This window comes from Chiloscyllium plagiosum, unplaced genomic scaffold (assembly GCF_037043375.1).
Source record: "Chiloscyllium plagiosum isolate Xiang-an unplaced genomic scaffold, Cpla_swu_hap1 HiC_scaffold_21, whole genome shotgun sequence".
Lineage (NCBI taxonomy): Eukaryota > Metazoa > Chordata > Chondrichthyes > Orectolobiformes > Hemiscylliidae > Chiloscyllium > Chiloscyllium plagiosum.
Genome location: NW_028270159.1, coordinates 16,765,253 through 16,791,097, shown reverse-complemented (window position 1 = coordinate 16,791,097; position 25,845 = coordinate 16,765,253). Strand labels below are relative to the sequence as shown.

At 40.2% G+C, this 25,845-nt stretch overlaps 3 protein-coding genes across 5 annotated transcripts in view; 1 reads left to right on the top strand and 2 right to left on the bottom strand.

Moving 5' to 3' along the window:
- nup188 (nucleoporin 188) overlaps nt 1–5,316 on the bottom strand; it is a 100,690-nt gene extending 95,374 nt beyond the window's left edge. Inside the window, exon 1 of the mRNA XM_043720361.2 lies at nt 5,268–5,316. Within this exon, the coding sequence (XP_043576296.1) occupies nt 5,268–5,299 (32 nt within the window). The 5' untranslated portion in view covers nt 5,300–5,316. The remainder of the gene's footprint in view (nt 1–5,267) is intronic.
- Nucleotides 5,317–5,407: 91 nt separating this feature from the next.
- Nucleotides 5,408–18,037, top strand: dolk (dolichol kinase). Its single transcript, XM_043720364.2, has 2 exons — nt 5,408–5,445; nt 11,432–18,037. Exon 2 carries the CDS (start codon nt 11,609–11,611, stop codon nt 13,178–13,180), a length of 1,572 nt encoding a protein of 523 aa, XP_043576299.1. The 5' UTR covers nt 5,408–5,445; nt 11,432–11,608; the 3' UTR covers nt 13,181–18,037.
- Nucleotides 18,038–18,489: 452 nt separating this feature from the next.
- Nucleotides 18,490–25,845, bottom strand: part of phyhd1 (phytanoyl-CoA dioxygenase domain containing 1) — a 33,841-nt gene continuing 26,485 nt past the window's right edge. For 2 of the 3 annotated variants that reach the window (XM_043720367.2, XM_043720366.2), the window contains 5 exons: nt 23,013–23,034; nt 21,860–21,988; nt 20,939–21,055; nt 19,731–19,857; nt 18,490–18,807 (listed from right to left, as the gene is read on the bottom strand). In XM_043720367.2, coding sequence (XP_043576302.1) covers nt 18,762–18,807; nt 19,731–19,857; nt 20,939–21,055; nt 21,860–21,988; nt 23,013–23,034 — 441 coding nt within the window. In that variant the 3' untranslated portion in view covers nt 18,490–18,761. The remainder of the gene's footprint in view (nt 18,808–19,730; nt 19,858–20,938; nt 21,056–21,859; nt 21,989–23,012; nt 23,035–25,845) is intronic. The other variant, XM_043720368.2, reaches the window with a different exon arrangement.

Below are 25,845 nucleotides of genomic sequence, written 5' to 3'. Positions count from 1 at the left end.
TGAGCAACCCTTCCTCAGAACTGATGGTAGCTATGAAAATGTTGGCATTTATACAGAAGATAGGGAGTAAGGAGTAAACAATAGGTGGGGATAGAGCCCAGAGAGAGAGGAGCAGTTGGACAAAGGAGTGAATAATGATCTGGCAAGGAGGGTGAATAGCTATTAATGGGGGCTGCTTGTTGCTAACCGTGGGTCTGTATAATAGCAGACTGTGTGATAACAAAGCCTGGTTTGGGGCATTGAGGTAAGGACATGGGAGAGCTAAAGCCCTGAAGTTATTGAACTCCATATTGAGTCTGGAAGGCTGCAGGGTCACCAAATGGAAAAGGAGATGCTGTTCTTCCAGCTTGCGCCAAGCTTTGCTGAAGCACTGCAGCAAACCTAAGACAGATGTTTGGATATTCCCCGAACAAATAAATATCAATTTCAGCATTGTAGCCATCCTGACACACAAATTGCAAATTTAAGCTTCAGTTCCAAATAAAATAACCAGCGTAAATTAAAATTATTTCATGTGTGTTTGATATGTTACAAATATATGTTACTGCTTCCAGAAAAGTAATTGCTTTTATTCACTCAAGGAAAATGGGTATTACCGTTTGCCAGTATTTATTGCCCATCCCTATTTGCCTTTGAGAAGGTGGCAGCCCACATGCAGTAGGTTGACCCACAACAACCTTAGGAGGAAATTTCAGGATTTCAGCAGTGACAGCAAAGGAACAGCGATATACTTCCAAGTCAAGATGGTGAATGCCTTGAAGGGGAACCTGCAGGTGGTGGTTTTCTCATGTATCTGCAGTCCTTGTTCTTCTAGATGACAGTGGTCATAGGTTTGGAAGTGGTGTCCAAGGATCTTTAGTAAATTTCTGCACTACTTCTTGTAAATAGTACACACTGCTGCCACGGAGTGTCGGTGGAGGGTGTGGAAGATTGTGGATGCAATGTCAATCGATAGGGCTGTTTTGTCCTAGATAGTGTCAAGCTGCTTCAGTGTTGTTGGAGCTGCACTCATCCAAACAGGTGGAAAGGATTTCATCACACTCCTAACTGGTATCTTGTAGATGTTGGACAGGCTTTGAGGAGTCAGGAATCAAATTATTCACCATATTATCCCTAGTCTCTGACCTGTTCTTATAACCACTGTGTTTATGTGGTGAGTTCAGTAGAGTTTCTAGTCAATGGTAATCCCTTGGATGTTGATTCAATGATGGTAACACTTGTCAGTGTGGCATCAATGTTCTTTGGCAATTGTCAGTCCAAGCTTGGATATTATACAGATTTTGTTGCATTTGAACATGGGCTGCTTCAGTACCAAGGGTCCCGAATGGTGCTGAGTATTGTGCAATCATCGGCAAATATCCCCACTTCTGACCTTATGATGGAAGGAAGGTCATTGGCGAAGCAGTTGAAGATGATTGGGTCCAGTACCTTACCCCTGGCAAACTCTTTCATACAGCACGGAAACGGTCCCTTTGATTCATCAAATCAATGCTGCTCATAATCTCAAATTAAATTAGTCCCATCTACCTGCACTTGGCTCATTTCCCTCCAAACATTTCTTATTCATGTAGTTATCTAAATGTCTTTTAAACACTAACTGAACCCTCATCCACCATGGAGTTTAATGAGGGAAAGTGTGAGGTGATTCACTTTAGAAGGAACAACAGGAATAAAGAGTACAGGGCTAATGGTAAGATTCTTGGTAATGTCGATGAGCAGAAATTTTGGTGTCCATGTACATAGATCCCTGAAAGTTACCACCAAGGTTGATAGGAGAAAGAGAGGCACTATTCTTGTAGACAGTAATGACACAAAGATCAAAGCCAAAGGCTATGCAATCTCCTCCGTGGATTCCCAGAGAACTCTAGGATAAATCCTATCTGACCCATAGGATTTAGCAATTCTGAAGTGCGAATATAGATAACACCTCTTCCTTGTGAACCTTGATCCTCTCTAGTCTAGTAGCTGTATTTCAATATTCTCCTCTACAATATTGTCTTTTTCCAGTATGAATACTGACTAAAAATATTAATTTATCACTTCTCCTATTTCCTCAGATTCCACGCAGAACTTCCCACTACTGTCCTTGACTGGTCCTAATCTTACTCTAGTCATTCTTTTATTCCTGACATACCTGTAGAAAGCTTTAGGGTTTTCCTTGATTCTATCTGCCAATGATTTGTCATGCCCCCTCCTGTCTCCTTAGCTCTCTCTTTAGGTCCTTCCTCGATAACTTGTAACTCGCAAGCGCCCTAACTGAGCCTTCACATGAAATGTTAAAAGATTAAATGGGAATATCTCTCTGGATATTAATCTAATGTTAAAGAGTTAAACTGCACTGAGTGAACATTCTGCAAGTGGGTGGGGATGACATTCATGCAAGAATGTGAATGACCCCCCCCCCCACTCCAATTAGACAGTCATTTGCCATTACTGCCCCTACTATTATCAAATTAAACTATCATTCAATCTCTTCCATTCAGAAATGCTTTCTTGCCATCCTCTGAAGATAGGTATGTTGCACCTACATTGTCTTGGAGAATCACGGAGTAACATCTGAACAAAATTTGGGGGTACTTAATTGCCTTTGTTCGTCACACCTCCCCTTTATAAGTACTTTTAGAACAGTATGGCGTCACCGAGAAAAAGGGGAGAAAGTGGAGCCAGTCCACTCAGATCCAGACAGGAAAGTGCATTGATTGCCAGGGAAGCTGGGGGTTGACGAGTGGCATGTGACTATCGGTGAGTGGCTAGTGTTTTGATGAGCTTTACCAACTGACCTGTATAAAGGGGATGTGTTTCTTTGTTCAGGACCTCTGACTCGACTTCGCACACTTGCATAGAGGGTCATCGGGGTCACCTAGCTTGTACAAGCGGTATTAAACTTCAACTGTTCGCAGAAGGTGGCATGTGCAAATTGCATCTCATGTGTGAAACCTCAGGAAAAGAACCTAACATAGCTAGCCTCCATGGATGCAGGGTGTCAAAGGGACTTCACTACTTCAAGACCACTTAGAGGCAGCAATGCTGGCCTAGTCAGCGATTTCAGATCCCGCAAGTGAATTTTAAAAATTCTGACCCAGATTCGGATCATGTTGAAAGAAAGTGCATGATTTCTGCATGACCCAGAAGTTATTAAAGACTCCTTATAAAATTTAAGCAGAAGCAGCTACTTGATAATAGCTAGCAGTTCTGGTCTGAGGAGAAACAAAACTGCTTTCAGTCCCTAGAAAATATCTGGAAGATTGAAAATCATTTTTGAACAAATTTTTTTTAAAACATTATCCTGGGAACAGGAATGCAGCAGCCAAAAAAATTGCAGTTTTTGAATTCAAAGTCAGAATGCAAAAAGGGAGTAGATGGGAAAGTGGCAAAATAGCAGCCCCTAAACCCTTTATTTGATGGCCAAAGAAATAAAATTAAGATGTTGGCTTTGGACAGGGCAGAGGGAAGAGTGTGAGCACAAGGGAGAAAAGGTGGATCGAGGATATCCACTCCACCAGAACATGCAATAATGCACCTTGACTGGTAGCAAATCATTCCAAGATTCAAAACCATGCCTCTTACTTCATGAACCTTGGAAGAGTTATAAAAAAAAGACAAGAAGCTCGTTTTGTCCAAACGTACCATATATCAAGCAGGTAGCACAAACTGCACACCACAAAACACTACTCATCAACATTAAGTTGCATTTATACAGTATTCAGTGGAGTCAAGGTACCAAGGAACCAGCTGCTGTATGATTTGATCATTAACAGAATATCCCAGGGTTCTACACAGGAAGGTAGCAGGACAAAATTAAATGAAGCCAATGGAAACATTAGGACCGGTAACTAAAAACTTTAAAAGAAATAAAATAAGGGGAGTCTTAAGGAAAGAGTGAAGAGTTGAGAGAAAATATCATCGAATGTATCTCTTAATTGTGCAAGTCAAAAATCATACAAGTTTGTCCTGCGTAATTGTCATTCACTAGCTCACAATGTCTGTGCAGAAAATTATAGCACCAGCTATAATTTCTCAGAAAGGGATAAAGAAGAATTTAAAAACAGAATGAAAAAACCTACAATTGTCAGTAACAGAAGAACAAAATGAAAGGTTAATATTTTAAGGTAAGTTTTCACTAAAAACATTAACTATTCTTTACTCCTCACAGGGTAAAAGCAAATTACTGTGGATGCTGGAATCTGAAACTAAAAGAGAAAATTTGTCAAAGGGTCAGTTAGACTCGAAACATCAGCTTTTTTCTCTCCTTACAGATACTGCCAGACCTGCTGAGATTTTCCAGCATTTTCTCTTTTGGTTTCTTTACTCCTCACATTCTAGTTGCACAATATAGGGCACATTTAATCAAGTATCTTAAAGAAATTCTGGATTCCATATGCAGAAGATAACAAGTTTACTCCACCCTCAATGACCACAAACTATTGTAACTACATGGGCTAACTGTAGAACTCACCAAGCACTACAAAAGTTGTTAATAGTACTAGCTCATCATATTGACTCCAGTGGGTAAACTGGAGGGAGAAAACAAAAGTAAAGATTAAAAGCGTATTTCAACCTGAACAACGCACCCAAGAGAAACAAAAATACATAATCTTCATGCCACGCTAAAGACTGATCCCCGTCAGTCTCACTGATAGTATTACAGGGAAAAAACTGCACTGTGAGGCATCCTTATATTTTAAAACAGGAAAACCCTGAGATACGTTAAAGAGGCAGACTAAAACCAAACTATGGAGACGTGTTAACATATTTGACTACTGGCTAGGGCGTGCGTTGTTCTCCGTACACTGGGTCTGCTTTTATGAGTGTTGGTAGCGACCTGACAGTATTAGCTCCTATTTGAGGACGCTGGGTACCTTTCAGGTCACTGAGCGACAGGAAGGAGGGGGTGATAGAAAAGAGACAGTTTCCTGTCAGATTCTTGTAAATTTGTGTCCCTTAACGGAGCGAGGGGAATTTACCGGTAGAACCACAACGTCTATTTACGAAATAAATAAGTTAAAAATTCTAAATTATGATCCCAAAAGAACCAAAGCCCCTCTTTGGCGTGATGGAGAGTTTGAACGTAAACTCGTGCTCACCGCGTTCTCATCCATTTACCAACTGTAGCCCCGCGCTCTCACAGGAACCCTACACACAGTCAAACACCGGCTCGCCGTTTTGTCTCTGATAAAACACACTTATTTCACACAGCTGCTCGGCCGAAACTCATATTGTTTTCTATTTCATTTCAAGGAAAAAAAGTTTCACACATTTCATTTTACCTCACGTAAGTCCGCGCCACAGCCACCGCCATTGCCAACCCTCTCACGTGACCAACATCCTAGCCTACCCTCTGCACGTGACCGTTCTCTGGCCCCACCCATCCGTACATGACATCATCCGCGCCGTTCGTGTCACGTGATTGGTCTTTCATTATGGCCGCCTCCTGGAAAGTGACAGGTGGGTGTTGCTTTTTGGTGAGCGTGGGTATTTTTATAAACATTATACTTGCTGCTTTTGGTCTTGGATTTTTCTTTTCCCCCAGATGGTAATGTTCGTTTTCTCATCATTTTCATTTCTCTACGAGTAATTGAACGTTTGTATTGCACCTGTGAAGTCTTATGAATGGCTAGCCCTTGCTGCTGTTCTTTATCAAACGCCACTACTGAGATCAGGTTGTTTCTTTTACTGAAACCAAAAGAGAAAATGCTGGAAAATCTCAGCAGGTCTGGCAGCATCTGTAAAGAGAGAAAAGAGCTGACGTTTCGAGTCTAACTGACCCTTTGTCAAAGCTGGGAGAAAGTGAGGACTGCAGATGCTGGAGATCAGAGCTGAAACATGTGTTGCTGGAAAAGCGCAGCAGGTCAGACAGCATCCAAGGAGCAGGAGAATCGACGTTTTGGGCATAAGCCCTTCTTCCTGAAGAAGGGCTTATGCCCGAAATGTCGATTCTTTTGCTCCTTTGTCAAAGCTGCCAGACCTGCTGAGGTTTTCCAGCATTTTCTCTTTTGGTTTCAGATTTCAGCATCCACAGTAATTTTCTTTTATGTGGTGTTTCTTTTACTGCTCGCTCCCGTTAAAATCATTGTTTAGTAAACTGTTCATCTGGCGGCTTCTTTTTACGATACTCTCACCTCTCCCCTTTGAATTTTAACTGGAGAGTCAAGTGTGTACCTTGATCTATCTGAGACTAAATGAAAAACTTAATCAAACCATTGTTGTAGTGAACAATTTACTATGACTATCGCGGTTTACATTTTCTACTAGTTGTTTGCTATTTTTGGCTAACACCGCAGTTATAACAATTTAAATTTGAGTACTGCACTTTTGATTGTTAGTTTTATTTTGCCCGTTTGGGCATTTTGTGCTGGGTGTGGGCGATCCATTTTCTGATCCCCGCTGTGGCCAGTGGGTTGCTGTCAACTGTTTGCATCTCAATACAGTCACAAACTTTCCTTGTCTCTTTCGAGAAGAAGGCAATTTCTTTGACTTGGTTTCAAATGTTACCGTTTGATGTGCCTTTGGAAAAATAAACAGGATTGGTGTCTTTGAAACTGATTTACTTGCTGGTTTTAAACTTATTGAGAAGGGATTATCAAGATCGGCTTTTAGATGTTCAACATTAAGAGTTATACAGTCATAGAGATGTACAGCATGGAAACAGACCCTTCGGTCAACCCGTCCATGCCGACCAGATATCCCAACCCAAGCTAGTCGCATCTGCCAGCACCAGGCCCATATCCCTCCAAACCTTTCCTGTTCATATACCCATCCAAATGCCTCTTAAATGTTGCAATTGTACCAGCCTCCACCAAATCCTCTGGCAGCTCATTCCATACACGTACCACCCTCTGCATGAAAAAGTTGCCCCTTAGGTCTCTTTTATATCTTTCCCCTCTCACCCTAAACCTATGCCCTCTAGTTCTGGACTCGCCAACCCCAGGGAAAAGACTTTGCCTATTTATCCTATCCATGCCCCTCATAATTTTGTAAACCTCTATAAGGTCACCCGTCAGCCTCCGGCGCTCTAGGGAAAACAGCCCCAGCCTGTTCAGCCTCTCCCTGTAGCTGAGATCCTCCAACCCTGCCAACATCCTTGTAAATCTTTTCTGAACGTTTTCAAGTTTCACAACATCTTTCTGATAGGAACGAGACCAGAATTGCACGCAATATTCCAACAGTGGCCTAACCAATGTCCTCCCAACTCCTGTACTCAATACTCTGACCAATAAAGGAAAACATACCAAACGCCTTCTTCACTATCCTATCTACCTGCTACTACACTTTCAAGGAGCTATGAACCTGCACTCCAAGCTACCTTTGTTCAGCAACACTCCCTAGGACCTTACCATTAAGTGTATAAGTCCTGCTAAGATTTGCTTTCCCAAAATGCAGCACCTCCCATTTATCTGAATTAAACTCCATCTGCCACTTCTCAGCCCATTGGCCCATCTGGCCAAGATCCTGTTGTAATCTGAGGTAACCCTCTTCGCTGAGAAAGTGAGGGCTGCAGATGCTGGAGATCAGAGCTGAAAATGTGTTGCTGGAAAAGCGCAGCAGGTCAGGCAGCATCCAAGGAACAGGAGAATCGACGTTTCGGGCATAAGTCCTTCCTGAAGAAGGGCTTATGCCCGAAACGTCGATTCTCCTGTTCCTTGGATGCTGCCTGATCCGCTGTGCTTTTCCAGCAACACATTTTTAACCCTCTTCGCTGTCCACTACACCTCCAATTTTGGTGTCATCTGCAAACTTACTAACTGTACCTCTTATGCTCGCATCCAAATCATTTATGTAAATGACAAAAAGTAGAGGGCCCAGCACCGATCCTTGTGGCACTCCACTAGTCACAGGCTTCCAGTCTGAAAAACAACCATCCACCACCACCCTCTGTCTTCTACCTTTGAGCCAGTTCTGTATCCAAATAGCTAGTTCTCCCTGTATTCCATGAGATCTAACCTTGCTAATCAGTCTCCCATGGGGAACCTTGTCAAACGCCTTACTGAAGTCCATATAGGTCACATCTACTGCTCTGCCCTCATCAATCTTCTTTGTTACTGGACAATGATTCAGTTTTTAAAAATGCACTCCCAAATTTGTGTAAAAAGCCATGAAATACCTTCCTAAAAATCAAACCAAGATTATGAATACCTCTCTCAATATTGAGGTCAGTGCACTCTTCATATATTGACTATGGTTTGCTGACGCCACAAATTGTATGCACATCCCTGGACTCCAAATTTAGAAGAAAAATGAAAAAAATGCTATACTTTTCCTGTTGTTATTGAATGGACTATATTCTCATTACTGAAGTGATTGGTGGTCATTCATTTGTTATTCATAGAACTGGAGCAGTACAGGTATTGTAATGGTAGTCACTTAAATTTTGCTTATCAATACAGGACTGGTTAAACTCATATGTTATATGCACGAATGCAATATTCTTCTCTACCAATATTTAGTGTCCACTATTATAGCAGTTAGGTGGCTGCAGATACAGCAATAAACATCAATTCTTAAATCTCACTTCTGAAAGCTCAAGTCAATTTGCACTCAGTAGTAGAACCCTCACCAAAAGGTCAGTGGGTTGTTGGCTCAAGTCCCTGTGTTGAGAATTAAGCACAATAGCTATCCAGATCAGTGTGATGCTGAAGGAATGGTACATTGGAGGTGCTATATTTCAGAAGGGATGTAAAATGAGGCCCCATCTAATATCTTGGGTGTATGTAAAAGACCTTTTGGAATAAGAACAATTTCTCCTTGACGTTCTGGCTAATATTTATCCGTTAACTGTCACTAAACAGATTGTCTAGTCATTATTTCATCAAAGATTGTGAAACCTTGCTGTTCAGCAACTGTCTACTAAGTCTACAACAGTTACCACTTGACTGTAAACTGTTGTGGGGCACCCTGAGTTTATGAAAGTTCTTTCTTCTTTCAATTAATAGCCTGATGATGAGTTGTATAAAAGTATTTTCTGTAAACTTTAAGTGACTGTGATTTCTCATTTGTCTTGGATGTACAGTTTTTGATCATTTTACTTGTCTTGAATTCCAGTGATGTTCAAAATAAAATGTTGTTTAATGTTTTTCTCCAATGCCTGAGTATTTTGTAGCCCAAGATTTGCAAACTGATTTTCTCTCTCCATATTAAAATCTGGGTTTTCAAATTGCAATTAAAAGTTGACTTTACTGAACATTAATTATAAGCTTCTTTTTTTTTAACAAATCCTAACTTTGAGAATTAATGGTAGGGCCATGGGGCGTGTTGCCAAACAAAGAGACCTAGGGTGCAGATTCATTGTTCTTTGAAAGTGGAGTCGCGGGTAGACAGGGTGGTGAAGAAGGCATTTGGCATGTTTGCCTTTATTGGGCACAACATTGAGTATAGGAGCTGGGATGTCATACTGTGGCTGCACAGGACATTGTGGTGAGGCCACTTTTAGAATACTACTTACCATTCTATAGGAAGGATGTTGTTAAATTTGAGAAGTTGCTGAAAAGATTTACAAGGATGTTGCTGTGACTGGATGGTTTGAGCTATAGGGAGAGGTTGCATAGTCTGGGGCTTTTTTTCCCTGGAGTGTCAGAAGCTGAGGGGTGACTTTGTAAAGGTTTATAAAAGCATGAGATGCATGAAAAGGGTGAATAGCCAAGGTCTTTTTCCTAAGGTTAGGAGTCCAAAACAAGAGGGCATAAGTTTAAGGTGAGAGTGGAAAGATTTTAAAAGGACCTGAGGGGTAACTTTTTCATGCAGAAAGTGGTGAATGTATGAAACGATCTGTCAGAGGAAGTGGTCTAGGCTGGTACAATTACATCATTTTTAAAAGGCATCTGGATGGGTATGAATAGGAAAGATTTGGAGGGACACGGGCCAAATGCTGGTAAATAGGACTAGGTCAGGTTGGGATGTCTGTTCGATGTGAACCAGTTGGACTGAAGAGTCTGTTTCTGTGCTGTATGACTGTATAGCTAAACAGTCATTCCCTACATTTCCAATAAGAGGAACTGTATTTGGTGAAGAGGTTTAACTTTATCTATATGTACAGAAGAAAATCAGCTAATGCATTTCAGAAGGTTTAAAATCTGTCACAATGTTTCTACAAAAAACTTACTGCTTCCATATATCTAATCAAATATCTTGTTGCTCATTTGCATGCTTTGGTTACCTAATATATTTTTCAAACTAAAAAGATACAACAAAAAGCTTAACAGCAGAAATAGGAAATGAAAGTATGAATCATATGTTATTCTTATCTGTGGATGATGCTAGAAAAGTGAAGTTCACAAATAGCACTGTAATTGGACACAGATTTTTTAAAATTTTCAGTCACCAGGGAGAAAAAAGACAGTCCAAGAAAGAACTGAATAAAATGCCCAAAGTAACAAAGGTTGGAAGTCTGAATAATTCAGTGAAGAGAAACATTTGACGCCACTTTATTGAAGCTGATGTAAAAGGCTATGGAATACTGGTCTCTACCTCAAAAGAGCTGGAATACAAAAAAGTAGAAATAGTATTACAATTGAATGGAGCTCTGATTTAGGATCTAGTGAACACCACTAAGAATATCAATGCAAGATTAATGATCCTTTGAAGATGATTAAAGTAGGCTAGCATGAGCACACTGTTTGCTCTGGTGAAAGAGCCCAGAACATAATCTTAAAAATAGAGCTCAGCTATTCATAGGTAGGTCTGAAAGCACCTCCTAACACAATGGCTAACGCAAGCCTGGAACTGTCTCCCAAAAAGCTGTTGATGTTGGGTCTTTTGAACATTTCAGAACTGAGATTGCCTAACAAAAATCTATTCATGGTGTGAGTATATATGAAATTAAGATACAGATCCATCATGATTTTATTGAGTGACAGGAGATTCAAGGTGCTCAATGGCCTCCTCCTGTTCCTGTGTCACAATATAGATTACAAAACAGTGCGCAATCAGTTCTTGTACTCACATTTATGATGGCAGAACTTGTAAATTGCATCTGCTGCAGTGGCAGTTACCACAAATAGTCTATGCTCTTTGTCAATAGAATGTTTGTTTGATTCCAGTTAATTGGATCAGACAGATGGCACATCAGACTACTCAGCTCAACTACCTGGCAAGTGGTTCTACATTTTAATTCAGGAAAATTATGCTATTGGTAGTACTATAATATCATTGATTGTATATTAGTCAACCAATTGTTTTCAGTAGAATTTTTGTATTTAATTTGTTGCTTCTAAACTGGAAATGAATTGACGTGGCTCCTGCATGCAATCTATTCTAATCTGATGGCATTTCCAAGCAGTACATGGTGTGTCGAACAAATTGTTGAATTTCACCCTTGTATCTGACTTACTGAGACTCCTTTGACTGATTTACAAGTGGATGAAAAAGCCTCATCTGGCACTTTTAGCTTATAATTTAACTGTAACTAATGCAGTCTACGTTACAATCTCTGTTCCAGGTCTGACAGTCAGTTAGATCTACCCAGTTGCAAACGTTGGAAGAAAATCCAATGAAAGGGAACATTCAACAGCACAATTTCTGCCAGATGAAATGGAACTCCAGACACTTTTCAGGATTCTACAATAACTAAAACTTTCTTCAATACGGTGTACGCCATAAGAAAAGTCTTGCAGCAATGTTGAAAAATCCTGTGTTTGTGGAGTCTTTCATTGTTTTCATCATCGTGTTGTCTGTCCATGCTGTGATCTGGAACCTCTTTACCTGGTGCACACTAGCCTTGGCGATTCAAGCTTATTACGTTCAGCACAAGTGGGACAGGTTACTGAAATCCGGAAATGCTGTTTTTCAATATAGATCAGCCTTTAGTAGTGGCCTGCTGCCAGCCAGTGTGGTTTTGCCTTTGCTAGGAATTGTGTTAAAGGAGCAGTGGGAAACTGTTGGAAATGTACAGTTCGAGCGGTTCTGCACCATGTGTTCAGCTGCAGGAATGGCCATTGCTCTGTTTATCTCATTACTGGGTTTGGGCCTCACAAAGCCTCGGCCCACGAATACCAGCATTGTGTATGGTTTTGCAGCCAGTGCCATAATATATACCCTGAAGCACGCTCTTGCAGTGTCTGAAGTCATCGAAATCCTGGAGATACTATTGATTTTTGTCTATCTTTCTCTCATTGTCCTTTATATTATGCCACGGAGCTTCACGCCAGGAGAAGTTATGTTGTTTTTGTCAGGTTTGAGCATAGTTACCAACCAGCTCATCAAACGATCTTTGACTTTTGGAGATGGTAGATGCGATCCACTTGCATCATTCCTCTTGGTGACTGTGGTTGGAATGGCCCTCCTGGGATTTATTTTCGCTCTCTTGTACTGTTTCATGGACTCTAAAACCTGGGTTTCATCACTGATTTTCCATGTGACCACTATGGCTTTTGGAATGGGAATCATGGTGCCCTGGTTCTACCGGCTGACCAGAAACCATCTTTTTCCTTGGCTTCTCAACTTCCTTACAGCCACCAGAACAAGGATCTACCTACTGAGCTACTGGATCACACTGGCATTTCTTGCTTCTGTCATTGTCTTTCATCAGAACAGTAAGCAATCATCTGGGTCTAAAAAGTACAAAGCTTCAACTGCTATAAGGAAAAGTTTTCATTTCATCATAGTGGCAACCTATGTCCCAGGTCTCCTCTATGATCGTCCACTACTCTATGTTGCTGCTGTGGTTTGCTTTGCTGCATTTGTGACGTTGGAATATATAAGGCATTTTAGGATTAAACCACTAGGAATGATGTTGAGACCAATGCTGGCCCTGTTCCTTGATGACCGTGATAGTGGTCCTTTGATCCTGACACACATTTACCTGCTACTAGGACTGACCCTGCCTGTATGGCTTTTCCCTGGAGTGTTTGCCCCAGAGAGCTCTTTCTCAGGAGAGGTAGCACTGGCTCCATATGCTGGAGTTCTAGCCGTGGGAATTGGCGATGCATTGGCTTCTGCTATTGGAAGCACAATGGGAGAAGTTAGGTGGCCTGCAACTAAGAAAACCTTTGAAGGAACAGCAACTTCTGTCTTTGCCCAAATCATCGCTGTTGCTTTGATTCTAATCTTTGATAAAACAGTGAGTTTGAATGGCAGCTACACCTGGATTGTGGGATCTATTGTTATAGTCTCCCTATTAGAAGCTTACACTGATCAAATAGACAATCTTTTATTGCCCTTGTATCTTTTCCTTATGCTAATGGTTTGATTGAGAGAGTTGGATGTACACTAATGTTGCAGCAAATTCAGGGGCAGATGCTACCCAAAAAAAAGGAAATCATAATATTTGAAGGTGATTCCAAAACAAATTAATGTTGAACTGACAAATTATTATTTTAAAACAATGATAACTGTAATACAAAAGAATGTGTTAACGCTTTTCCCAATAGTGAATTCATTCCCTGAAGTGAAATTAAGCCCAACACACAAGGAAAATCCTTTAGTTTGTTCTCTGGTCTGGATTGATTTAACCAGCCGCGCCCTGACTTGGAAAATTAATTAATTACATCAGCCAGAGCATTCAGAATCTATAAAGAAAGGAAGATCTTGAATCTTTAGACATAGCCTTTCATTTTAGCAATGAATGAAGAATTGTGCCTTAAACATCAGAATGGTAAAGGTCACAACTGCTGTTTTTTCACATGGACCTCAACACATTATCAGTTTGAAGAGAGAAATCTTGTCAAGTGGTATTTTCTCTGTTCAGTAAAAATGAAACAAAAATAGTACATCCCAACCATTGATATAATCATGTCAATCTTTATATTTCTGATATTCGCTTAACTGTGACTGACTAGTTTTGTTTTTCATGCAGTTGGAAGTCACAATTCACAATAAAATACTGCAGCTACTGAAATTCTGAGACAAACATCCACATTGCTGGAAACACTCTGCAAGAAGTATAGTGAAAAGAAAAGGTTAATATTTCAGGTCTAATCTTTTCATGTTCTGAATCAAAAATTAGAGCAGAAGGATTAACCTTTAACCTCCTTTTAAAATACTGTATGACTTACTGAGTCCTTCCAGAATGTTCTGTTTCGATTCCAGATTTTCAACGTCTACATATTTCATTACCATTCCTGACCACTATCCAGTAAATCCTGATGATGAAAGGTTCTCATGTGGATTTTAGGCAAGGATGGCTTTGATCTGAATATTAAATGTTCTTTCACTAACCCAACCTGGTATTATCAAATGTAGAAGAGAAAAGGAAAAAGATTATTAAAACTTGCTTTTTAGAAACAAGGTATTGAGTCAAGAAAAAAATCTCAACTAGCAGACCTTGTGATAATACCGTATTTTGCATGTGTGTTGCTGATATTTGCTGATTGAGGTGTATAGATCACACGCAACCATCTGCAAACGTAGTCATGTGACTTATGCGTAATGGACCTTAAGATTTTATTGCACGGAAGATCATAGCTAAAATTTATATGTATCGGAAAATGGAATGAACCTTAATTCTTACTGAAACCACATCAACCAGGAACAGTACAAAGGGGTATGGTTGGTACTTGAGTAACCTGGAACAATGCAGAACATTCAGAAAGTATACACCGTAATATGTAACTGTTATACTTCACAAACAAAAGCAAATTGTGATCTGTCATTGGAGAAAGAAGGAGTGAACAGACTGAAGGATCTTTATCAGAGTGAGTGGAGAGAAGGTTAGGTGGGTAAAAATTTGGTGAGTCACTCAATCATGGTCACTAGTATCCACCTTACAGGAACTGGTCCAGAAAACAGAGACCTGGAAGTCAGTTGCCAGTCATTCAGCAGTGGTTACTGCATAATCATGCAGAAAAAAAAACAGAAAGAGAATTAGAAAAGTGATTCAAGTCTGCTGTGCCATTCAATATGATCATACCTGATCATTTTTCTCAATGCCATTTTTCCTGCATGTTACCTGTTTATCTCAGCTTTAAATAGTGATGGGAGCATCCATAACCCTTATCCTTCGAGTGAATCCATTTCTCCCCAACACTCCCAAAAAATTGCACTTTAACCTGAGATTGTGCCCATGTTCTTGATTTCCCACCCAACAGAAACAACCTCATTGTCTACCCTGTCAGGTCCATGATTCTAAAAGCTCTGGTTTTGGTTTGGTGTAAACGTTTAACTTATTATGCCCTTATTAAATACCTTAGATACATTCCTTAAGACAAATGCACTTTTTAAATGTAAGTTTTTCATGTAAGTAACAAAAAAGAAGTGAGAAAGACGGATACTTCGCCCAACTATCTCTCAGACCATGCACAAAAAATGCTTACGAATGATCTTTAGTTACTAAAAAACAAAATCATAACTACAACACATTTTGCACTAATTTATATTTAAACATCAGTGCTTTTCTTTGACTGATATGTGATATGAGTCATATTCCAAATTTCACCATTTCAACTCGTGGTTGTTAGTCTGTCCCATGTTTTCTAATTGGGCAGTAGTTAACACCCACTAGAGAAATTTCATCTCCAGGATGAAAGAAATCACTACCTCAATGATTGGCTGGTGAACATTTGAATAATTTTTTCTGGGTGGGAAAAAGTGAAATATTGCTGCTTATTGTAGAACATATGTTTCAACATCTAGAGCTATGTGGTCAAATATCTGTTTAAATGGTTACTTCAAATAGTGCATAAATGGGGGAATTGGTGGTTTTACTCATAACGTCACTAAACTAATAATCCAGATGCCCAGGCTAATGCTCTGGGCACGTGGGTTCATCCCATTGTGGTAGAGAATGGAATTTAAACATATTAATAAATTTTAATATCAAGATAGTCTCAATTATGGTGACCATGAGACTATCAACAATTGTTCTAAAAACCCATCTGGTTTACAAATGGGCCTTGGGGAAGAAAATCTGCCATTCTTCCTTGTTCTAACCTAGATGTGATCCTGGACCCACAACAATGTGATTTACTCTTAACTGCCCTTTCAAATGAGGCAATTAGGGATGAGCAAGGCAAATGCTGACCTTGTCAGCAACACCAATATCCCATGAAGGAATAGAGAATATTAAGAGAGTTATATGAGAAAATAATTCATCAGGTCATGGAATAAGCTAAGCATCTTGGTCTTCATTACAACCTAGTGACACCAGTTGAGAAAGATAGGAGTGTCTGCATCAATGTCAGGTTGGTTCAAACTTGGTTGTGATGTATTTATAATAAGGTGGGCTTGTAAATAACCACAGGTCAATACACTGAGTAGTTGTCAAATGAGAGGAGCAGCAAGTGAATACCTACAGCGGAGATGGCAGAAGACCAAACAATTTTATATTGAAGTTTTTCCGTACGGTTAGTCATCCAAGCTTGTATTTCATTCCAAGAAAATTAAGCACACCTCATTGAATACAACAAAATGGATATTGTCTCTTATTACTTCAGTTTGCTGGAGGACTGATAAATTCAAGCACTGCTCTACACTGAATATAAGTTAAATGTTCCCCACAAGTTGCTTGCTTTTTCTTTGATTTAAATTATGATCTGTGCTGTAAAATGATTGTTGACTTCAAGAAATTTACTGAAGTCAGTAAATTAAATTTCTTGATCATAAACCTTTGATAAGATGCATGCATAACTTTATAATCACAAAAGATTTGGAAGCTGAAGATCTTGTGAGGCTACAAAATACTAATAAACCATGTAAAAATGATTCTATAGTTAAATTCTGTGTGCTGCAATTACTGAATACATGCTTTGTTAACTTCTGATATGTAAAACAAACTTCATGTAACTTGCATGGTGCCTGACAGTTAAATTAGAATTTTTATTTTACAATGTTGCACTGATAGTGCATCTGTTTTAACATGGCTATTGTCTACTAGTTGTAATGAATCATGAATATTTGTTTTTATAGCTTTTTCTCCCTTCTGGCCTATTCCAATGTTACCTTTGCTTCCTCTGACACAATCTCCCACACTCTGTCCCTTGTTTGTACCCTTTTCCCAGTCCTCCTATTCTATCTATTTTCAGTGATGAGAAGAAATCCGTATGCCATGTGTCTGCATTTTCACAGCCAATAACATTCAGCTATCATAGGCTGATCACGGTTATTGTATTTCACAGAGGAAACAGAATTCTGAAATCATCCCTGAGAAAGTGGCACAGTGGTTAGCACTGCTGCCTCGCAGCGCTAGGGACCGGGTTCAATTCCTGCCTCAGGCGACTGTCTACGTGGAGTTTGCACATTCTCCCAGTCTGCATGGGTTTCCTCCGGGTGCTCTGATTTCCTCCCACAGTCCAAAGATGTGCAGGTTAGGTGAATTGGCCATGCTAAGTTGCCCGTAGTGTTAGGTGCATTAGTCTGGGGTAAATGTAGGAGAATGGGTCTGGATGGGATGCTCTTTGGAGGGTCAGTGCGGACTTGTTGGGCTGAAGGTCCTGTTTCCCACACTGTAAAAATCTAAAAAAAGCTATTGGAATGAGAAGGGGGGAAGTGGGGGAAAAAAGAGGAAAGGAAACGGAAGTGAAACAGAAAAAATTCAAGAACAGACTTACTCAATCTTCTTAAGGCACTTAGAGATGGACAATTAATGCTGGTCTAACCAGTGACTTCAACATCCCATGACAAATTTTAGAAATACCCATGCACTCAGATATCAGAACTTGACAGTGTAAAGAATTTATAATTTTAGACCCTTTGTTCAAGCTTGAACTAATAAAGTGGTTAAGCAAAACCCACTGAACTCTGAGTCATACAGCATAGAAACAAACCCTTTCTCAGTGCTTCTATTTGCATGCTCGCCAACTGAGAAAGGCCTCCATAGATGCACCATGTTTAATGTCTACAATGTATTAACAGTAGAGATTGCAGTGTAATTCATACACCAGCCTTTTTTTTTCCCACCCCATCTTTAAATATGGTGCAGTTTAAATGTTCTCTCTCTGAACAAGCTGCACTTCATTAATATATTGATCACTAACCTTCAATGTTATCCTTACGCTGATTTGTATTGTAGTGAAGTATGGAAGGTTTGCATTGTATTCATGAAGTATAAAATGTCAGACAAGAATAAATCAATCTATTGATCATTCATGCTGTATTAATGGTTTTCTTTCTTTCATTCTTATAATATTAGCTCTCTTTCGTTACTATTTCCATACCTGGGGGATCAATAGGACACTACCAGACTTGTAAACAAGTTCCCCAAGACTTGATTAATTCTAATGAATGTTTGAGTATCTGAGCCAAGATTCTCAGGCATCCAAGCAAGATGCACAACTTAATTTCTCACAAGTTTACTCCAGCATACTGACAGAATCAGCCTCAATGAGATATTGAAAGTAAAATACTGTGGATGTTGAAAATCTGAAATAAAAACAGAAACTGTGGAGACACTCAGCTGGTCTGGCAGCAGTTGTGGAGAATGAAACAGTTAACATTTTGAGTTTGTTAGGACTCCTCTTTGCCTCAATAAGACCTTTTATTAGAGGTTGCATGTTACAAATTTCCAGCTGAACATTTTTTTTTTTAAATTTAGTTTCTTAAAAGAGAATAAAGCAAAGCATAGGATAGATGAATTGTAGCTTTATTCCAGAATAGGTAAAATGTGTGGTCAAGACAAATCACAGTAAGAGTAAGAAAGATAATTGCAGAAGGATACAATTTGCTTAAATCCATGATCAATGCCACAGAAAGATAGTTCATCATATTGCGATTTAATTTGTAAATATACTCTCAACACAATCTAAAATATTATACATTCCAGCTAGCAGCATAATACACTACATCTGCGTACATAATGTCTTTCTGTATTGCATTAGCTCTGTTTAAAATGATGAAATTTAAGTGTATAAAAGTGGGAATGGTAGTTCTGGAGTTGGCTGCAACCTGGAATTGAGAAAAGAAAAAGCATAATTAGCACATTTATCTAAACAACAATGAGCATGTTTATTCAGTCTTACACTGTCTCATTTGACGGAGTTATATAATGTTACAGCCCATGCAGGCTCATTATGCCTATATGACTTCATTGATAATTGTCTTATTGCTCTTTTCATTCCCCACTGCTGCCCTGTAATTCCTTTCCCCTCCAAGTATTTCTTCAATTCTCTTTTCAAAGTTAATCTGCTTTTACTCCCATTTCAAGCAGTGCATTCCAGGTGGCAGCAACTTCAAAAAAGCTCAACTTTTGCCTGTCTTCTGCCAATCTGCACAAATGTTCATTCCAGAATTGAACACAATATTTTAGTTAAGGCTAAACCAGTGTTTTGTAAAGGTTTTTGCAAGGTTTGTTAAGGTTTTTATAACATCTATACCTTGAAACATATTTTTTGAAAGAATAACCTTCTGAACTTTTGTTTCAAGTACTGATGTGCAAAAGCGGCTGCTGTAGTTTCCTTCCCATGGTGGCACAGATTGAATGAATGGTGGATTGAAATGAAATGAATGGGAGAGCTGGAATGAACAAAAGAAGTAAATTGTCCAGATTCCTCACCACTAGCTAGGATTATCAATATCTGTCCAGGAGGCAGAAGGCAGCAGTTCCCTTTAATTGAGTTTTCTAACTCAGCCCAGGCAGGAGATGGCACATTTTTCAGAGCAGCATATTCTCTTCCTGTTGATCAAATACAAAATCTGACCAATAAACCTTCCAGCAGACTAACTGTGGTGGGATTCCCCATTCAGACTTAGACCTCCATTGCTTGACAAAAGAAGAAATATTCAGCAGGTGGTTTAATTAAAAGTAGGAAAATATCCAAGCTAATGTAATCAAACCAACATTGGAATCTTGTAAATACAACTGCACTCACCAGTTCTCCTTACTCCAGTGACTATCCTGGGATTCCATCAGGTGGAAGGCATAGACATGCCGTGATTTATTTGACATGTTTCGAGCACTTTTGTGCACAGCCTCTCCATGAATAAGGATAAGACCACCTGCATATAGCAAAACATCCAGCATCAGGCAATTTAGACAGTGTCTTAATCAAATTAACATTCAGGTTAAGAGCATTTTTCATACATGCCTTTACATATTTAAATTGCAGCATGGTTACTATTAAATAAAAAATAGTCCCTCTAGCATGGTTACTATTAAATAAAAAATAGACCCAGAAGGGTTTTCTGCCTGCACAGGCTAGAAATCCAGGCATCTATATTACAGGGTGTATTCTCCCTTCCCAACATCAGGTCAAGACACCCTGCAACTTAAAGCCACAGATGCTATTTGAAAACCTTCCCTCAGCTGTAATTGAGAAATTCAAAGCATCAGTGATGCTCACACTGTGAAAACACCAGGTAATTTTAGTGTGTAAACTACTGAATGTCAAATAAGGTGGAATAATTCAACACTCCTATCAGTCCGATTGGAAGGTTCAGCCAGTGATGGAGTCAATACCTCATGGTGTTATTGATCTTTCACCTGCTTTACTTGCAAACACTAGCTGATAAATGCTCACCAGGCCTGCTTCGAGGTCTACGCAGAAACTGCATTCCACCAAAATCTCAAGTGGGGTCCTGGAGTCAAGTATCAATTCATTTTTGCTTCCTTCCAATTGGTCAAGTCTTGTTGCTTCCCCTCTCATATCCTTCCTCCCATCCCTATGTATGCACCCCCATAGTGCAAGAAATCAGGGATGCCAGACCATTTCTTGCCATAGGATTGAACATTGCTTTACAACTTAGATAAAGTCAAATCCATGTCATTGCACAGAATTTTTAACCAGTGTTTTGAAGATTATCTGCTATATTTTCTTTTGCTTTCCTGTGAAAATCAGAAGAGTTACATCGCTCATAGACTAATTAATATCAAGAGTTAGAGAAGCCAAGTCTATTATAGTAATTTACTCTCATAGTTATACAGATGATAAATAGTATTTTTGGCATCAGAGGCATTCAAATACACTACTTGTAATGTTCCCTGATATTACATCACTAGAGTTAACTCCATGCTGCAGCCAACAATAGAGATACAAAGCATTACAATCAATCTTCATTACCATCTCAAATTCACATCTACCTTTTTTAACAGGAACTGGGATAAATTCATTGTCTGGATAATCAGGTTGCTCTCCAATAAATTTGAGCAAAGGATATTCTCCTTTAGGGGCACGTAACATCCTCCGAGTAATACCAGCTGTCAAGTCAGAAAGAAACAAAGTATTGTATATTGGGTATGAAGCATGAGTTGATATTTCAAACAGCAATTTCTCTTGTGTGTGAATTTTCCTGTTACACCTTTTTTTTCTACTTCCTATATCCCAGCTTAGGAAAGCTTGTGGGGAGAAAAACACAAAGAATTGCTTGAGGACTCTATCTTCCTGATCTCACCACTCTGCCCATAGAATGGCTTCTGTCCAGGACAAAGCAGGATGCTTGATCGGGACCCTATACATCACCTTAAATATTCACTCCCTCCACCATTAATGCACAGTGGCAACAGTGTGTTTCATCTAGCAAATGCACTGCAGCAACACAAGGTTCCTTCAACAGCATCTTCCAATCCCATAAACTCCTCCACCAGGAAGAAAAAGAGTAACAGATGCATGGGACAACCACCTATAAATTCCCCTACAAGTCACACACCATCCCAAATTGGAACTAAATCCCTGACCCTCTACTTGTTACTGAGTCAAAACCTTGGAACTATTATCACAATTCTTACCACACCACATGGACTGCAGTAGTTCAAGAAGGTAGATCACTATCACCTTCTCCAAAGGCAACTAGGAATTGGTAATAAATGCTGGCCCTGCCAGTAATGCCCAAATCCCATGAACAAATTCAAAACAAAACTTCACCAACACCACAGATGAGATTGCATTTCATAACTAACAGATGATGTCAAGGTCCAAAGGTGGTTTAAATAGGCAGTTCCCCTAAAATAGAATCCAGGTATTGCTAAAGTACGTGAGAGACATCAAGTCGCTGAGATTAATACCTGTGTGTGAGCCAGGAATGAACCAAAGACAGCTATTCTCCTCAGTTGCATCCTCCAATGCAATCCAAAACCCGACAATACGTCCAAGAGGTTCTGTATATAGGAAGGAGGCATCCTGATGCGGGTTTACTGGGGACAGTGTGAACAAGATTGATCAGAGAGTAATCAGGGATGAATTGGTTGTCATCAAAATCAGATCATCAGTTTACAGAAAATCCATACTCTTAGAAACCAAAAGCAGGAGTAGGACAATTAATCTTCCAGGCTAATCCATCATTTAATATGATCACACTTGAGCTTCTATCCAAACTCCATACTCCCACTTTCTCTCCATACCCCTTGATACTTTTAAGATTTAAATATTTATCAATCTCTTTCTTAAATATACTCAGTGACGTGAGTTCCATAGCCTTCTGTGGTGGTCAATTCCACCGGTTGACCACCTTCTGATTGCAGAAATGTTTCCTCTTCTCAGCCCTAAATAGTTCTATATAGTTTTTCCATATCCCCTTGGTCCTAGACACCTCCAACCAGGGCAAACATTCTCCACGCATCTAGTTTGTCTAGCCCTCTTAAATTTGTATATATTTCAATCAGATCCCTTCTCACTCTTCTGAACTCTAATGAGTACCAGTGCAGTTGAACCAATCTGTCCTCATATGATAGTCCTGCTATTCTCAGTATTAGCTTAGTGAATCTCTGTTGCATTCCCTCTATGACAAGTATTTCCCTACCTAGGGAAACCAAAACTGCACACGACACTCCAGATGTGTTCTTACCAAGTCCCTCTATAACTGTAGTGGGATGTTCCTACTTCTGAATTCAAACACTGTTGAGGTTCACTCAGTCGATCAGGAAAGGGCACCCTACCATTTCCTCTCTGAATTCTCGCAAGAGTGTCTCACTACATCAGCAATGGTACCTCACATCCCTCCCACTGTTTAAAACAAAAGTGACAGAGGAAGAAAAGTAATCAATCTAGTTATGAGATGATTGTTGAAGAAAGACAAGATATAATTGTAAAATATCAGTCATGCTTATTACGTTGGGAATATTATTCTCTTCATTGTTATCCAATGATATTGACAGAGCAAACACAGGGACAACTGAGTGGTAAGTTTGTGGTGTTACAGGAAAGGTGGTTTGGCCATACCTTCACCACCAATTTGTGGTTGCTGAAGAAGGGAAAAAACAGAGAAACATGTTGTTAGCATTTTGTACAAGCTTACATTACAGTAGAGTGCTCTAATGGTACAAGAGTTTACATTACAGTAGAGTGCTCATGACAATTAACACAGGATTCAACTGATTAACTTCAGCCACCTGACATAACCTATAGCGTCTCTGTGACAGACACATGGTCATCTCATGGACTACATCATCAAGTAGGTCGAGACATCTGCATAAACCCACGAGATAGTGTCTCAGAACATTACAAAAATTGATCATATGTGACGTCAGAATTAAATGTCGGAGTGGGTTTCCTAGAAACTTTTAGTGCAGAATCTCCCCAGGTCCTGAACAACCTGGGATCAGGTGAGGAATTCAGGAGAATCATGGGAGAACTTGGTTGAGACCTTTCTCGATGCCTGGAGTAACAGCTTTCCAACTGAGTTCTGGATATCAAGACCAAATCCTTGCTGTGAGTGATGAGAGGCTTATTAGTGGGGATTATTGATTATTATTACCCTCATTACCATCTAATCTCATCCCATTAATGTGCAAATTCCTATTGTACCATACACTGGATAGAAGCTAGATACTGAGAATTCCTGACATGAAAGTTGGAGCGGGTGTCTGGTGACTCCAGCTCACCACTTGCTCTTTTGGACCTCCATCTTGGTCAGCTGGTATGAATGCCACAGGACATGGTCCATGGCATTGGCCATACACACTCCACATCCACACATATTGAAATGTGACACATGCCAGCCTCTTTGCACTATCATGGGACATTCCAATCCACTCACAGTACACTCCTGCACTTTAATCCTGCACTGTGGAGTACACCTGCACCTCTCATTGCAATGCTATTGGAAGGACAGTTTATGTGCAGGGACAGGCACCCAGTTTGCAGAATGGATAAGCATAACAGTATTCTGTCTTGCTTATCTGGTTACAGCAGACACAAAGCCAGACGAGTTGTGAGCTGTCACCAGTGTGAACATGTTACTGGAGGGCAAAGTGTTATGTGAATCTCCGACCTAGTTCCAAGTGCCTTCAAAGCACATACACTACATATGCTTCAGTCAATTGGCTATGTCTCAGAATAGAAGGGGTGCAGTCTTCAGTTGAGTCAAGGGGGCTGCTGACAGAGGTCCCAGTACCTTCAGTAATGGGCAGCATCCACTCACAGTTAGTAGCTTGTGCACAGTCAGTTATCTATTTGAGGTATTCAGGGTCAGGGTCCATGTCACTGGAGTCCGGAAAGTGGGCCACAGTCAGTACTGGGTATCAGTGGAATGAGCATGGAATAGTGGAGTGAGAGTCAAGGGGACTGTTGGGAGATGGAGTGAATCAACACTGGGGATTACAGGCAGCAGAAAAGATGCAGGGGATTGTAGGTGGCTGAGGAGACAAAGACAGTGAAGGTTGGAAAAATGATACATAAAGAGGGTGAGTAATAGTCCATGGGAGGACATTGTGGCTATGGAGGGGAGAGAGGTGTGTGCTAGGTGTGTACTACGGCCTCAAGGAGGAGACTATGGAGCCTCATGGTGGGCATCCCCAAATTGTAGTGAGGATGTTTGTGAAGTAAGGAATAGAGGTGGAGTCTTGATTCGATGTGGGGCTTTGGTCAAGCTGTACTATCCAGGAAGTGCCAGTAGAAATAGAAATAGGGGTTTGGGGGAAGGGAAGGGGTGACGTCCAAGCCAAGCCCACTACTCACGGTGTCCAGCATGATCTGTGTCTCCTTCCAAGGGCTGATGATTCCTAAAAGTGACCAGTGAATGGAAAATAACTGGGACCACACCCGAAATGGGCAGAGCTAGTGTCAGCCAAAAATGCATGCTCCACTTCTGTGCAATTGGAGATCTTTCAGGACACTTGCTACAATGTAACTATTCACATCATTTACAATTATATCATTATGCATGTTAGATGCATTTGCTGGTCACAAGTGATGCCAACCATGTCACCTGTCATTGCAGATTGCTGGTAGGCATCTCTACAAAGCACAAGTAACCATAGGCAGCACAATCAAAGGAGGCACTTGCTGGCCACAGTGCACACAACTATTGCAAGACTACCTAGCGTGCAAAGGAGCACCTGAACTTTAAGTAGAATACTCCTTTATATGCAATGATGCTTTATGTAGGTGACATTGGGCTGGCAGGAGAGGGGTTAGTCTGCATTCAGCATAACAGTATGCCATCCATTGTCACATAACCCATGGAGCACTCGTTGAAATAAGGTCTATGTCAAAGTGCCAAGAAGAGTCAATACATGGCCCTCCTTGTCTGAATGCACCATGTCTCACTATTGATGGATATGTTAAACCGTAATACGTAAGGGATGTGATTTTTAACTGCACCCATTGCTAAGTCCCTGCTCCATCTGTTATGCTTCACACACAGGTGTGATCATTGCTGTTGCTGTCATGCATGAGGGAAGAGGAACAGTGCACCATCAAATGCACACATCACACTGAGAGGATCATATCATAATCCATCAATAGAAAGGGTTCCATTGCATCAATGTGGAAGTGATCCCTGATCACCGGTTTCACCTCTTGGAGATTTGCTCCGGTACTCAGATAGTTGATACAGTTTCTACATCCTTGAGAACTCTATATTCATGCTACATTGGAGGGTCCAGATGCTTTACAAGACTATAAGCCACTGTAGCCAACGCTGATGGGTTTGTTACACAGAACGTGACTAAGGTGAAGTGTAGATACAATGTACTATCCTTTGACCAGGTCATATTGAATTAGGCAATGGGACTGCTGAAGATGGGCTGGTCTGAGGGGACCAGTAACTCTG